Raw genomic sequence first — 13,839 nt, 5'->3', positions numbered from 1 at the left:
TTCATTGGACTTCGTGAATGTGTCTCATGATCTACGCTGGGAATCTATTCAGGCACAATTCCCACAAGACAAAGCAAAAACATACACAAAGTGAGACCATAAGAAAAAAGAAACAAAATTTGATCAAGTATTGATCTAATATTGTGTTTGTCGCCCTTTCGCTGTCTTGACAGACCTGACCTGTCGAGGCACGGACTCTAATAGACCCCTGAAGAAGGTGTGCTGTGGTTTCTGGAACCAAGATGTTAGCAGCAGATCCTTTAAGTCCTGTGAGTTGCGAGGTGGGGCCTCCGTGGATCGTACTTGTTTTTTCCGCACATCCCACAGATGCTCGATTGGATTGAGATCTGAGGAATCTGGAGGCCAAGTCAACACCTCAAACTTGTTGTTGTGCTCCTCAAACCATCTATTTTAATATACTTAAAAATTAGTGCTGCATGGGCAATCGATTAGCCTAATTGCATCCAAAATAAAAGTTTGCGTTCACATAATGCATATGTGTGTTTACTGTGTATAAATGTTATGTATATATTTTTTTACAGTCTATGGTATATATAAACACACACTCCTTCATGTATATATTAAAAAATATATATGTTCATATACATATAGGTCTAGGCTACTATATATATATAGTATATATATATATATATATATATATATATATATATATATATATATATATATATATATATATATATATATATATATATATACTGTTTCTTATATAAATATCTTTTTTTTTTCTTAAATATATACATGCATGTGTTTATTTTGGATAGATTAATCGATTGCCCAGCCATTACTGCAGTCTTCAGTGTCACATGATCCTTTAGAAATCATTCTAATATGCTGATTTATTATCAATGTTGTAAACAGTTGTGCTGCTTAATATTTTTTATGACCTGTAATACTTTTTCAGGATTCTTTGATGAATAAAGTTTAAAAAAAAAAAAGAAGAAGAAGAAGAACAGCGTTTATTTAAAATATAAATATTTTGTAAAAGTTTGGGGTCAGTAAGAATGAATGTTACGAACATAATTTATTTATCTTTTCACAACAGAAGAAATGCGCAGAAACCTATTGTGTAATATGTGGAGCGCCTCAGCGTTAACATTATGTATATTTATGACATTTTAAATGTCACCTGGCTAAGAAAAAAACATAATATCCAAAGATTTAAATATTTAGGTTTTTTTAATTACAAAAATTCAATGTGTTGTATGTTTCTGGCAAAGAAAAAGTTGAAGCAAACTTGCCATGTGCAACACCAAAACACTGAGCGAGCTCGTGAGCGCCGGCGGATTTACGTCAGACGCCGCAATTACGTCACGCGTAAGTACGTACGTCTCATAGAAGTTTGAAACTGACGAAGGGACAAAAATATTTATATAAAAGCTGACGCAAAGGCGCTAAATACAAACGTACAATCAATAAAGTGTGATTTAAAATTCCTATATTTATGAAAGTATCTTCACAGTCAAGAATATCCTGCTAAATTTACGCCAGGTGCATTTATTTAATGAGAATAAGTCAAGAGCTAGTTGCTAGCATGCTAACTGCGCAGCTTTAGCAGCCTCGATGAACACATTCAATATTATTGTGCTTGCTAAAGATTTATAAAACAACATAGTTGTGTCGAGCCCGTAAAACGCCGTATTTATTATTGACGGTATGTTTTATTCTAAACTGTGTATTATGTTGATGGGATAATCTAAATTGTGTGTGCTAATGTGGACTCTGGTGTTTCTTGAATATTATTGTCTGTGCTTGCCACTTATCTGCTTGTTATTATACATTAGCTGTCATAAGAGTGTTTTTCTGATGTATGGGGTAAAATCAAAAGTGTTGTGCATGCTGGACCAATGATGCAAGGCCTGTGCATCACAGATGTGTGTAACTGTCAAGTGAGTGTGGTGTGATTTTTGATGTTTGTGTCTTTTTCATGTACATGTCTTTTGTACGTGAATTCTGTATAACTGTTAAATTTTGTGTGTCATGTATTTTTTTATTATTGAAGGGTGTCTGTTCAGCTGTATGTTGTGATTTTTGTGTGCTGGTTTTGTGTCATTTTAACCATTTGTATTTATTTGTGCAGAATGGCTCCTAGGTTGCAGCTGGAAAAAGCTGCTTGGCGGTGGGCAGAGGCAGTCAAACCAGAGAACATCACACATGAACATATCGAGTTAGCTTATAGGATCGCAGTGCCAGCGTGCAAAAGAGGGGCATGCAGGTAATGTGGTGATATGGATCTGTTTTTGCGGTTCTCTGTTTATTTATTTCAGAATGGCATTCACTTTAGGAACCGTCCTAGGGATTGTTGTTGCAGAACAACTGTGAAAACATGTTTTTATTTCTGCATATTGTTGTAATCACAACACTGTCCCACCTTGAACATTTTTCCTGTCACGCAGGAGGAACTGTAAAGGGAATCCTAACTGTCTAGTCGGTATTGGGGAACAGTCATGGTTGGGAGAAATTGATGAAAACACCTTCCATAACATCGATGACCCAAATTCAGAAAGACGAGATAAGGTATGCCAAATTACAATGTCAAAATTGTAAAAAAATACCAAATCAAATTAGTTTTCAGTGGCCTTATAGTGTTTGTTAGGTTTGTCAAATACCTTAGGGGAAGTTTGTTTACACATGTCAACATCATCAACGTTTATGTGAATGTTTTTCTCTGTTCAAGAACACATTTGTGGGCCTGACGAATCTTGGTGCCACATGTTACGTGAATACTTTCCTCCAGGTGTGGTTCCACAATCTGGAGCTCCGCAGAGCCTTATATCGATTTCAAAATGCCAGAGCTGAAGGACACAACACGGATTCAGGTGACCTTCAGGTTCTTGGTTTTAAAGCCTGGATGATTTTATAGTCTAACAATCGCTTTACTTCTCATTAGGCAATTACGATGCCCTTGTAGCATGCAAGTATTGTGTGATTTTTGCAGTGGAAATTGCCATTTAGTTAATTTTTTTAGTAATTGTAAGTAAATTAAATATGTATTTAAAGTATATTTGGGTAGTTGACAATAAGCGGTGTTTTTTATATTGTTTTGTTTTTGTAAAACATCACTTTTCAAGAAAAAAATTGTTTTGTAGTGTGAAAAGTCTGATGTTTGAGAAAATATATGGGTCACTAACTTTGTCACTTAGTTCAGTGTTTTTTGGAAGAAAAAAATCTGAAATGTGTCCTATGATGTGAAAGAAAGAATTAAGAGGTGTGACACCAAAGGACAACAGAAAAAAAACACTTTTATAGTGGTTCCAAAAATAATTCTGAGACAAAATCTTACCATGTGCACACATGGGCTTCACATTAACATGCCCTTAAATGGGGTCCTTCAACTAATTAAACTTGTCAGTGGAATTGCCGGATTTAAAATCTGAAGACAAAGCAGTTTTGATATCACCAGTTCCATGTAAGACAAAGAAATGTTTAACCATTTACTGCACTTTAAATGATGACAATATTAATTATATTCATTTTTATCTTGTGTGACAGTGAAAATGACAACAAAAACCCATTTATTTATTGAAATAAACTTTTCATAATTTGTTCACGATTCTGCATTGCCACAGATTATGAGCCACGGACGATATGTGAACATCTCCAGTATCTGTTTGCATTGCTACAGAACAGCAACAGACGGTATATCGACCCCTCAGGGCTGGTGAAGGCTCTTGGGCTGGACACAGGGCAACAGCAGGTAAGCAAGCATAAGATGGAGCATGTTGGAGTGTCCTGTGGATCAAAAATCTCAAAAGCTACTTATATTTTGTTTTTTAGGATGCTCAGGAATTCTCTAAACTCTTCCTATCACTTCTTGAAGACACACTTTCAAAGCAGAAGGATCCAAATCTCCAAAATGTCATCCAAAAGCAGTTCTGTGGACAGTTCTCTTATGTTACCGTGTAAGTTATTCCAAACAAGCGATATTTCAGATTCAGACGTTTCTTGTCACTTTTATATTTTTATAGTGTGTGTCCTGCACCCACAAGTAAAAAATGATATCTGCCTGAATCATTTTTGGTTTGATCGAATATATATATATATATATATATATATACACACACACACACACACACACACACACACACACACACACACATATAATTATAGGTTAATATAGTCATTTGAGAGTGATGTGTTGTGTACGATGTATGACTTACAATTATATTATAATATTGGAATTAGAGTTTGTTTTTTGTGTTATGTCAGATGCAACAAGTGTGGACGTGAGTCTCCTCTACCATCACGATTTTATGAGCTGGAGCTGAACATTCAAGACATAAAAACCTCACAGAGTGTGTCACAGAGTTTTTGAAGGTGACTGCTCTCATTTCTTGTGCTTGACAGTGTCTATGCAGATCAGATATTAAGGGTCTCAATGTGTTGTTCCTCACGCTGTTTAGGAGGAGAAGCTGGACGGTGATAATCGTTACTATTGCGAGAGCTGTCAGAGTAAACAGAACGCCACCCGTCGAATCAAGCTCCAGAGTCTTCCTCGCACACTCAACTTTCAGCTCATGCGATTTGTTTTTGATAGGTGAGTAATGTAATGTCATTATCAGATCTGTTACCAGATGTATTGAAGCTATTTTTAATCATTTGTTTCTCATCATTCTCTGCTTGGATAGGCAAAGTGGTCATAAGAAGAAACTTAACACCTTCATTAGTTTTCCAGAGTTCTTGACATGGGGCCGTTTTTGGAAGGAAAAGGTATAACTGTGCACTTCATATATACAGTACATTTCAAATGTTTGGGGTCTGTATGAGATTGTTTGGTTTTAATTTAAAATAAATTGTTACTATTTTAATATAATAGAAAATGTCCTGTGATGCAAAGAACATTCAGCATCATTACTCCAGTCTTCAGTGTCACATGATCCTTCAGAAATCATTCTAATAAGCTGATTTGATTCTCAAGTAACATTTCCTATTATTATAAATGTTCAAAACAGTTGTGCAGCTTAAATTATGTTTGTGTAAACCGTGATAATTTCCCCTAGGATTATTTAAAAAAAAATGCATTTACTTGAAACAATGTAAAAATCTTGCAAAAAAAAACGGTCACTTTTGATCATTAATGCATCCTTGCCGAATACAAGTATTCATTTCTTAAAAAAAACATTATAAATCTTGATCACAAACCTTTTGAACTGTAGTTTATGTCATCTCAGAAATAGAGAAAAGGAATAGGAATTGTAATAAATAAATAAATATGACTTAATTTTTTTTCCCTCCCTCCACCTCTAAATTTAGAAGAGAAGTGCACATATGAGCTCAGCGCTGTGTTGATTCATCGTGGCGTGAGTGCTTACTCTGGTCACTACATTGCTCATGTTAGAGATGCCCACACAAATGACTGGTACAAATTCAATGATGAGGAGATCGAGAAAATGGAGGGCAAGAAACTTCAGCTGGGTGTTGAGGAAGACATTGGTAACAGCACATTTTGATTTTAGTTTGAATGATGTCTCATTTTTGTGGCTAATTGTTAGTGCAGTTGCTTTAACAGTCAAAAATAAAAATGTAGTTTATTTCTTATCCTTTACATTTCAGCCGAGACGGGCAAGTCTCAAACCCGAAAGCCAAAATGTAGCAAAGGCTATCACTGTTCGAGGAATGCATACATGTTAGTGTACAAACAGCAGACAGAAGAGATTGAGCAAACAGAAATTAACATTGAAGTACCAGGTAAAATTAACTCAATGAATATTATGGATCAAACATTCACATTTGAGGGGATTTTGTGGATCATTTTCATTTCAAAGGAAAGTATTTTTCCTTCTAAAAATAAAAAAGTTTTTTCCCCTGATTTATTATTTGAAAGTGTTATCTATTTACTACATTATTAACATAGTGTTCAAGCCTCTCAGGATATCTTTTTAAGACAAATTTGTTTGGTTTTGTCAGCTTTTCTCCAGAAGCTAGTTGACCAGGACAACAAGAAATTTGAGGAGTGGTGCAATGAGATGGCAGACATGCGAAAGCAGAGCGTTGACAAAGGCAAAGCCAAACATGAGGAGGTGAAGGAGCTCTACGAATTGTTACCTGCGGAAGACGGTCCGTAAAAATGCCCCGTGCATCAGTTTCTCTGACAATATAATTTAAATCTCCCTTTTTAAAAATGTGAATATTTTGGTGTTCAATTTACACGACTGTTCAAAAGTTTGGGGTCGGTAAATTTGTGCTGCTTAAAGGGATAGTTCACCCAAAAATGAAAAATTCTGTCATTAATTACTCACCCTCATGAAATTTCAATCCAGTAAGGCTTTTGTTCATCTTCGGAACTCAAATTAAGATATTTTTGATTAAATCTGAGAGATCTCTGACCCCTCCATAGACAGCTATTTAATTAACACTTTTAAGGTCCAGACGGGTAGTAAAACGTATATAAAATAGTCCATGTGACTCAAGTGGTTTAACCTTAATGTTATAAAGGGAAGATAATACTTTTTGTGTGCAAAAAAAACAAGCAAAAATAACTTTTTATCAAAGTTTGGCACTAACCTTTCTGGACCTTGAAAGTTGCAATGACGTTCTTTTTTAATGACGTTTTCATTTAAACTGTCTTAATTTTGTGTTCTGAAGATGAACGAAGGTCTTAAGGGTTTGAAACAAAATGAGGGTGAGTAATTAATGACAGAATTTTTCCTAGGTTAACTAACCCTTGTGCATCTCATTTGTAAAAAATCAAGGCCGTTTATGTTTGTGGAATTTTTCAGGAATCTTTTTTGTTTGATTTGATTCTTTGATTTGAAATAGAAATCTTTAGTAACAATGTAAAAGTCTTGACTGTAACTTCTGATAAATTAAATGTGTCCCTGCTAAATAAAAGTTAAAGTAAATATAAAAAAGTCACATTTACCCCAAACTTTTGAACAGTAAGTCTTTTGTATTTGTATGAGAGCATATGTTTTTCAATAAGGAATCAACGTCTGGGTTCCTTTTGTGTTTTTAGGCCAGTCATATGAGTTTGTGCCTCTGGAGTGGCTAAAGAAATGGCTTGATGATTCCACGGCCATCAAGGAAATCGACAACAGCCAATTCCTGTGCTCCCATGGCAGACTGCACCCAGACAAGATTGGCGAGGCCAAAAGAATATCCTTAAAGGCTGCCAATCTTCTTTTCGGCCGCTACGGAGGAGGACCCAGACTAGACCGTAAGGGTTTCTTTTGTCGAACTTCTCCTTAATCATTCATTAGTGTTTTGTTCAATTTAGTCATTCATCCTGGATGGTTTAGGGTCATACCTCTGCAGAGACTGTGTCACTCAACGATGTCGGGTGATTAGATTGAAAAACCAGCTAAATGAAGATTATAAAGAAGTCACAAACCTTGCCAAAGCCTCTTTGAAAAGGTACAGTGAATCAGTTGCTTCTTTAAACTGGATCTCCATGATGCTGCAACTGCAGTTCATTAGATGTTTGAAGAAGCTCATCTGGTGTTTATATTGTGTGTATTTAGTGATGAATCAGGGTTCTGGATCGGTAAGGCTTCTCTAAGGAGCTGGAAACAATTGGCATTAGACCAGCTTGAAGAGGATGAGGAGGAAACCAAACACAACAACAGCAAAATGAATGGAGAGAAAAGCAGCAGCCCAGGAGCTAAAGGTACCTGAAGCTTACAGCTGGTCTTTCTATCTTTTGCTTTAAGTTTTGTCTTTTAGTTGTTTATAATCCGTTTGTCTCTTTTTTTAGCTGATGGAGTTACAGGAGAAAATGATGACCGGGACGGTGAAGAGATGAAGAACTTTAATGAAGACATTCTTTGTTACCATGGTTTGTTTTCTCGAGATAAAAAAAATTGAAAACGAAAAGAACATTTTTCAATATTTAATGGTTCTTCTAACTGGTTTAATGATAGCAAATGAGACGCACCAAACTGTTGTCATTTTACATGAATTGAACATTTTAAATGAATACTTACTCAATTCATTCAAATATTTGAAACTGTATTATTCATTAGCAAGGTTTTGCAATGAGACTCGATAATTGTGGTGTTTCTTTCTCTCGCAGGTGGTCTGAGTATACTAGAGAATGACAGGCGCCTGGTTTCTGCAGAGGTGTGGAATAAACTGCGGATGTATTTCCCCAAAGCACCAGAGTTCACACAACAACACGAGCCCTGTCAGCAGTGCATGGTAACACATTGATCAATTAGCACAGTTGTCATGGTTAAAGGGTGTAGTGATCTGCCTGCTATTTTTTGGGGGAGAAGTCTTAAAAGATTTTAAGATATACTGTTTATTTCAGAGGCTGGAAAGGGAAGGGAAAGAGAACGAGGCTTTGAACAGAATGATGGCAAATGAACAGAAGACATCCCTGCTCAACCTCTTCCAGGAGAAAAATCGGCCCACACTGCAAAAATGGCCACAGGTAATTTTACACAAATTAGGGATTCTGTTTCAGTTTTTCACCTGATGTTTTGAATAATTCAAATGTCTTCTGGTAAAGAGGGTGAAAACATCAGTATTTCTTTCTTATTGTCAGCTCACTTTGGTTTGAATTTTGTTTTAGGACACAGATGTTCTGTACATTGTACCCCTTTACTTTGTAGAAGAATGGAGGAAATTCATTAGGTAATGGATTTTTTTTCTGTAATCAATGATTCTGCAGTTAAAATATAGACTATTTTAAAATGTTACATTTTTGTAATGTCTCTTGTGATACCTGATCGCACCACAGGAGGCCAGCAAAGAGTAACCCAGTGTCCAGCGTGGCGAACAGTATCCTGCTCTGCCCTCACGGAGGCTTCATGTTCACCTACGACTCCATGCTGCAAGGAGACGCCCAACAGTGAGTTGCTCAGTCCTGACCTCTCACATGTCCTGGACTAAAAATAATATTCAGCTTTTGATTACTGATATTATTAAACAAAACTGCAGAAATTTTCATTTGTGTTATTTTCAACTTCTATACAATACAAAATTATATATTTTATATATATATTTATAATAATAATAAATATAATAACAATATGAAATATATATTTTTATGTGTATATATTTCAATTGTAGTCAATTGTAATAATATTTCACAATATTACTCTTTTTACTGTATTTTTTAGCAAATAAATGCAGCCTTGGTGAGCATACTGATCCCAAACTTTCGAACAATATATTTTCCTTATACATGTAGAAATGTTTTTATTAAAAATGGACACGTTTTTCATCAACTACCCATATAAAGAGCAACTCTTGAGTTAAGTCTGAGTGTTTGTGTCTGTCAATGCACAGTATAGCTCTTCTCTGGCCTGCTGAATGGGAGGTGATCAGCAAAATGTTTCTGGTGGACCAGGCCATCTCCATATATCGGATTTATGACAAAACGCAAGACAATGGCAATGTGCAATACCAGACTCATCCAGGTGAGATAAACGATCAGTAGTTTCTTCGAGGACCCTCAAACAGACGTAATTCATGCGAGAATGGGTTTTGTGCTCTCAGATTTGTGTCGAGAATGCAGAGAGGGCTTCATTTTCCAACAGCAGAGGGACATGAGGGAGTACGCACAGGCCACTGTGTATGTTCGCAAAGTCATTGACAAGAAAATGGTGAGTTTTTGCATGATCACGTGTCCTCAATATAACCCTAAACATTACAGTTGTACTTCCAGGAATAACTCGTGTGTGCCCTTTGCTTTCTGTGTTCCAGATGATTAAGGAATCTGCCCCTGAGTTCAGTGTGAGTGGGTCAGATGTTGAGGATGAAAGAGAAGAGCCAAAAATAGATGGAGAGAAAGATCCAGACTTCAGTCAGGTACTTTTGATCTGTCTATCTATTTGATACAGCTGACTATCCATCTATCTGTCTGTCTATCCAAATATCCGTCTGTTCGTCTGTCTGACATCATTTATCTTCCTGTCTTTTTGTCCAACTTTCTATTCAACTATCCGACTATTCCTGTCTATACATACTGTATCTTCAGGTTTGTCGATCCACCTGACTATCTGTCTGTCTGACTGTCTATACCTCTGAATCTGACTATCCATCTATTTGCCTATCTGACTATCTGACTATCTATCTATCTATCTATCTATCTATCTATCTATCTATCTATCTATCTATCTATCTATATATCTATCTATCTATCTATCTATCTATCTATCTATCTATCTATCTATCTATCTATCTATCTATCTATCTATCTATCTATCTATCTATCTATCTATCTATCTATCTATCTATCTATCTACTGTCTGTCTGTCTGTCTGATTTTCTATCCAAATATCTATCCATCTGTCTGGCTTTCTATCTAACTATCTGTCTGTATGTCCATCTGACTGTATATCTAACTATCCATCTGTCTTCCTGATTATCCATCCATCCATCTGATATGTGTCTGTCCATCTGACTGTATATCCAACTAGCCAATAGGCTTGCTGCAATAGTGTGTCACCGGTTACATCCCTTTCCCACCGTGGCACCGCCCCCACCGTCGTTTTGATTTTTTTTTATAGTAATAAGTCATTTAATTCAGTTAGAGAACAGATACTACAATTAAAAACGGAACGTGTTTGCTTAATATACAGCATGAGCCGAACGAGAGTTGCAGCACAGACCAGCAGCAGGAGACAGATTTCATTCATCATGAGAGTGAGGAGCTGACTGACAAGATGACGGCGGAAGATTTGCTTTCAAAGCGAAATGTAAAAGCGACTATTTAAACGGGCTTGTCATTGTACTCTTCTTTTGTTGTGTTTTTCATCAAGAATAATATTGAACACACCATTCAGACAATTCACCCCAATTCTAAAGTAAAAGTAAAATGTGCACGGCCATGCAGGCATTCATAACGGTGCGCATCCGCTGGCGCGGAGCCAGCAAAGTGAGTGTCAGTTCATTCCTATGAAAGCTCAACTTCCATAGGAATTAATTGAAAACCCTGCTCCGCACCTTTATGAATGCCTGTGCGGTCATGCACATTTTACTTTCACTTTAGAATAAGTTATTTAAATGCTCCCACCGGTGATACCGGTATTTCCTTACCGTCACACCCTTACTATCAAAATATCTGTTTGTCCATCTGTCTGTCTGACTGGCCATCTGTCTACCTGATTATCTATCTATCTATCTATCTATGGCTCAAGCTCCCTTCTTTACATCAGTCTGAGGGCGGAGCCAAACGGCAGAAGCTGAACGAGACCACCTCTCTCTCTACGCCCGCTGTTGCCTCTGCCTCCAAGTCGGGCATCAGAAGAAGCACAAGGCACAGGAAACTCCGTGGGGAGAAAGCCCTCATCGTCTCTGCCAACCAGACGCTAAAAGAGCTAAAGATCCAGGTCTGTTTGTACAGCGAAAATTAGGCATTTAGATTTTATGTGATGCCACATGTTGTCTTATTTGAAATAATTGCATCCACAGATAATGCATGCATTCTCGGTGGCTCCATTCGACCAAAACCTTTCCATAGACGGACGCTGTTTAACAGATGACTCCGCCACACTAGGAAGTCTTGGAGTCATCCCAGAGAGCGTAATTTGCCTTAAGGTACAACTCTCAACTGTTTTAATGGAAACAGATACATTGGCTGTGTTTTAAAACATAATGAGCACCTGTCTAGACTGCCTTTTTGGGCATAATACACTAGCGTTCAAAGGATTAACGTTGGTAAGAATTTAAAGTAGCTGTTTTCTATAGTAATATATTTAAATGATTATTTACCACTGATATGCAATTATTAAATAGTTATTATACAATATTTGTGGATTGTTCCATTTCTAATGAGACTTTTTTAATATTTCTAAAACTGAGACGAACTGCTTGAATTTTCCCCCCTACAGGCTGATGAACCCATTGCTGATTACGCTGCAATGGATGATGTTTATCAAGGTAAGTGCTGTTTATATCAGTTAAAAATCTGTTAACGGTACGTCTCATTTTCAAACACGTTAGTCTGCATTTTTTTATGCTGAGTATGTTTGTTGTTTTTCTTCAGTCTGTATGCCTGAGGAAGGATTTAAAGGTACGAATACACTATTATGATGATTTCTGACATGCAGTATTAATCTTTAAAACCTTTGTGAAAGAATCAGGAACATGATATTGTTAAACATGTTCTATTTGTCTCGTTTTGTTCAGGCACTGGACTTTTAGGACACTGATGGAGGCTTCAGATGTGGAACAATGCTGACAATGACTAAGCAAGGATAAAGCTTGAATTACACATAGATATTCATTCTTGGGATGGATTCTTTTTTTTTTTGTCTTTTGTTTGTTTTTTAAATTTGTTTTTGAATGTTGCAACAACTTCAAAAGTGTCTTTTGCTTTAAAACATCGTGCTGGCTTTTAATATTGAAAGATGTTGATGCATTCTGCAAGGTTTTGTGGTCGTGCTTACCATGACTGTGAAAAATACGGGTCAAGATTTCCTCAAAGGACGTTCCGTTTCAAGGAAAATCTGAATTCCTCCTTGTTTGTTGCAATGTCATGTTCAGAGATTATGGTCTGATCATATTTTGTGTGTAAAACAGTAAGTCTCTGTAAATCCTTTGTTGAAAAGCTTGTGATGGCACTGCAATAGAGCTCGTACATATTTAAGAATGCATGAGCAACTTGAATATTAAAAAAACATATTTAGTCTTTGTTTCATTAATGTAAATAACCTCATCAAAATACAGCAGTGAAGAAAAGTCTAGAAAGATGAGCATAATAGATGTTTCCAGATGTGGAAATATTTCAGCATTGCTAAATAGTTTAGACATGTTCTGCTACTTGAAATATTTAGCAGGCATTTGTGTGAACTTTTCTGTATGTTCTTTCATATGGGCAATAAATATTCTTTTTACATCTTAATATGTGTTTTTTTATGCGTAGAAATTGTTTTCATAGAAATGTTTATATAAATATTACTATATAAATAATGCACATATTCCTGTTACTGTTGTGTTTCTGGTCCAGTCAGTCAACATCTTGAGACCCAGCAAAAGTATTATACTGACTGATATAATAAAAGATGTTTATATTTTGTATCCATACTACTGTAACTATGAAATGGCCGTAAATGCATTTAACCTGCATTGAAAAAACTGACTGAACTTTGCTGTTATGAAATATTTAATATTTATCTTATTTCATAATTTTAATTAACATATGCTAATAAATCTGTGTTACCAACTTACACATAGTGGCTAATGTTTATATTATGTATTTTGGGGTCTTGTATTATATTTTTAAAATAATCACATTATATCCATTTTTACCCTGTTCACCTGCAGAAAGATGAAAGCATCTTTAAAAAGAAAACCATATGGTTTTATTATTTTTTTAGATGTTTATTTTAAATAAATTTTAAAATCAAATACAACTTTTGTTACATTTATTTATTATAGTTATACATTTATATATTAAAGTAACTAAATTTTCTATAACATTTTATGAAATGAGAGTCATTTTATTAAGTTAAAATTAGTTAAAAGTTAATTTTGCAGATGACACCCAAAGAGGTTTATTCAACATTAGTAAACATGTTTTGAACTGGTTTACAACTATTAAACCTCATATTTGTGTAGAAATATACGACAAAATAGGAAATACACAGCTCAAATTTAATGAAGGGTAGGGAATTTTCATACATGAATAGGTATTTATTTCAAATAAATTAAACCTTGGTCGTTCATTTACTCATACATACAGTCAGCGAAGCGTTTGGGGTGAATGTACGTGACTTGGGGACTGCTGTCTATGGAGGAGTATTTGTAATGACCCTTTCTTTACAGTCTATGCTTAAAACCTGCTTTTCATTATACGCATGCGTGTAAAGGTACCGCGAATCTTAACGCGCATGCTCATTGTATTATCTCTGGCTCGCAAATCTCTACGCGCAT

General features: G+C 35.7%; 1 protein-coding gene across 1 annotated transcript; it reads left to right on the top strand.

Annotated features, from left to right (window-relative positions):
- Positions 1–1,684: 1,684 nt before the first annotated feature.
- On the top strand, positions 1,685–12,808 carry usp48 (ubiquitin specific peptidase 48). Its single transcript, XM_067431198.1, is given in 30 exon segments — positions 1,685–1,907; positions 2,099–2,233; positions 2,415–2,535; positions 2,696–2,837; positions 3,588–3,715; positions 3,796–3,920; positions 4,228–4,292; positions 4,295–4,335; positions 4,422–4,555; positions 4,647–4,693; positions 4,696–4,728; positions 5,272–5,451; positions 5,572–5,706; positions 5,926–6,075; positions 6,974–7,174; positions 7,257–7,371; positions 7,479–7,624; positions 7,712–7,792; positions 8,030–8,154; positions 8,267–8,389; positions 8,531–8,592; positions 8,699–8,809; positions 9,250–9,380; positions 9,460–9,566; positions 9,667–9,771; positions 11,121–11,294; positions 11,377–11,502; positions 11,796–11,844; positions 11,951–11,977; positions 12,094–12,808. Coding segments are annotated over 30 exon segments (3,159 nt in total). The 5' UTR covers positions 1,685–1,890; the 3' UTR covers positions 12,117–12,808.
- Positions 12,809–13,839: the final 1,031 nt, after the last annotated feature.

This window comes from Pseudorasbora parva, chromosome 22 (genome assembly GCF_024679245.1).
Source record: "Pseudorasbora parva isolate DD20220531a chromosome 22, ASM2467924v1, whole genome shotgun sequence".
Lineage (NCBI taxonomy): Eukaryota > Metazoa > Chordata > Actinopteri > Cypriniformes > Gobionidae > Pseudorasbora > Pseudorasbora parva.
The sequence above is the reverse complement of the archived record's forward strand: the minus strand, read 5'-3'. Positions and strand labels throughout refer to the sequence as shown.